Source organism: Phalaenopsis equestris, unplaced genomic scaffold (genome assembly GCF_001263595.1).
Source record: "Phalaenopsis equestris unplaced genomic scaffold, ASM126359v1 Scaffold209375, whole genome shotgun sequence".
NCBI classification, from domain to species: Eukaryota; Viridiplantae; Streptophyta; class Magnoliopsida; order Asparagales; family Orchidaceae; genus Phalaenopsis; species Phalaenopsis equestris.
Genome location: NW_018228544.1, coordinates 217,367 through 218,313, shown reverse-complemented (window position 1 = coordinate 218,313; position 947 = coordinate 217,367). Strand labels below are relative to the sequence as shown.

Here is a 947-nt window from a genome sequence, read left to right as displayed (position 1 = left end):
AAATAATATATATATATATATACATGTTAAATTCCATTGAATCATCAATCTAGGAGTTAACAAACAGTCAAACAAGAAAAAAAACTTTGAATGAATGAAATTTAGTCTATCGAAATAAATTCCCACACAAAAGGTTGATAATGTGATGAATATTCAAGAAAAGAGAGAGAAAAAACCTGTATCAATGAAACCAATAATAACATTCTCTTGATTCTTCGTAGAAAACCTTGGAATCTCCATGTCCACATCGGTTGAAACACCGATAAAATCCCATGAACGAGTTGTATGCAACATCCTCTTCTCATTACGAAACACCGAGACAACATCAGACATTCCTAAAAATGCGCCAAAATTTCAAACATACATAATCATTAACCGAAAACCTAGATACATAACGAAAGTAAATTCTTGTAATCTAATTACCGGCGATCTTAAAAGCCTGATTTTCACTCAACTTCGCCGCAAATCCTCTGAAACTGTGCACGTAACTGTAAACATGAGAAGCCCTTGCTCTCTCCAAACTGTTTGAGAGAGTGAATAGGAAACCACATTATTCATCATTAAGAAATAATTCCTAATTCCTTCCCTGTACAACACTGTAAATGATTTAACTGGACTTAACCTTCCATCATGAACAGAAGCCAGCAGTAGATGATTTTGCTTGGTTATCTCTTTCGGCTCAACCGATCTTTTACTACCCATATACACTATATAAACCTAGAAAAAGTTGACAAAATACTAAATCGTTATCGCATTGGGATGAAGAAAGATTCAAAACAGTCATTTGAATTGCTACGAGTTGCAAATTAAACCTACCTCAGAGGAGTAGCAAATTCCTATTTCCGCCATTAGTGTGCAGAGCACGAGGAAGATAGGGAAACAAACCATTTTAGAGAGAGAGTAGTGAGAGAGATCAAAGAGTTAACCGTTAACAAGGCATGGCCGGT

The 947-nt window shown here is 35.4% G+C and overlaps 1 protein-coding gene across 1 annotated transcript in view; it reads right to left on the bottom strand.

Moving 5' to 3' along the window:
* LOC110036632 (subtilisin-like protease SBT5.3) overlaps positions 1 to 947 on the bottom strand; it is a 10,116-nt gene extending 9,169 nt beyond the window's left edge. Inside the window, exons 1-4 of the mRNA XM_020741120.1 lie at positions 817 to 947; positions 623 to 717; positions 424 to 521; positions 177 to 335 (exon numbers count right to left, since the gene is read on the bottom strand). Coding sequence (XP_020596779.1) covers positions 177 to 335; positions 424 to 521; positions 623 to 717; positions 817 to 888 — 424 coding nt within the window. The 5' untranslated portion in view covers positions 889 to 947. The remainder of the gene's footprint in view (positions 1 to 176; positions 336 to 423; positions 522 to 622; positions 718 to 816) is intronic.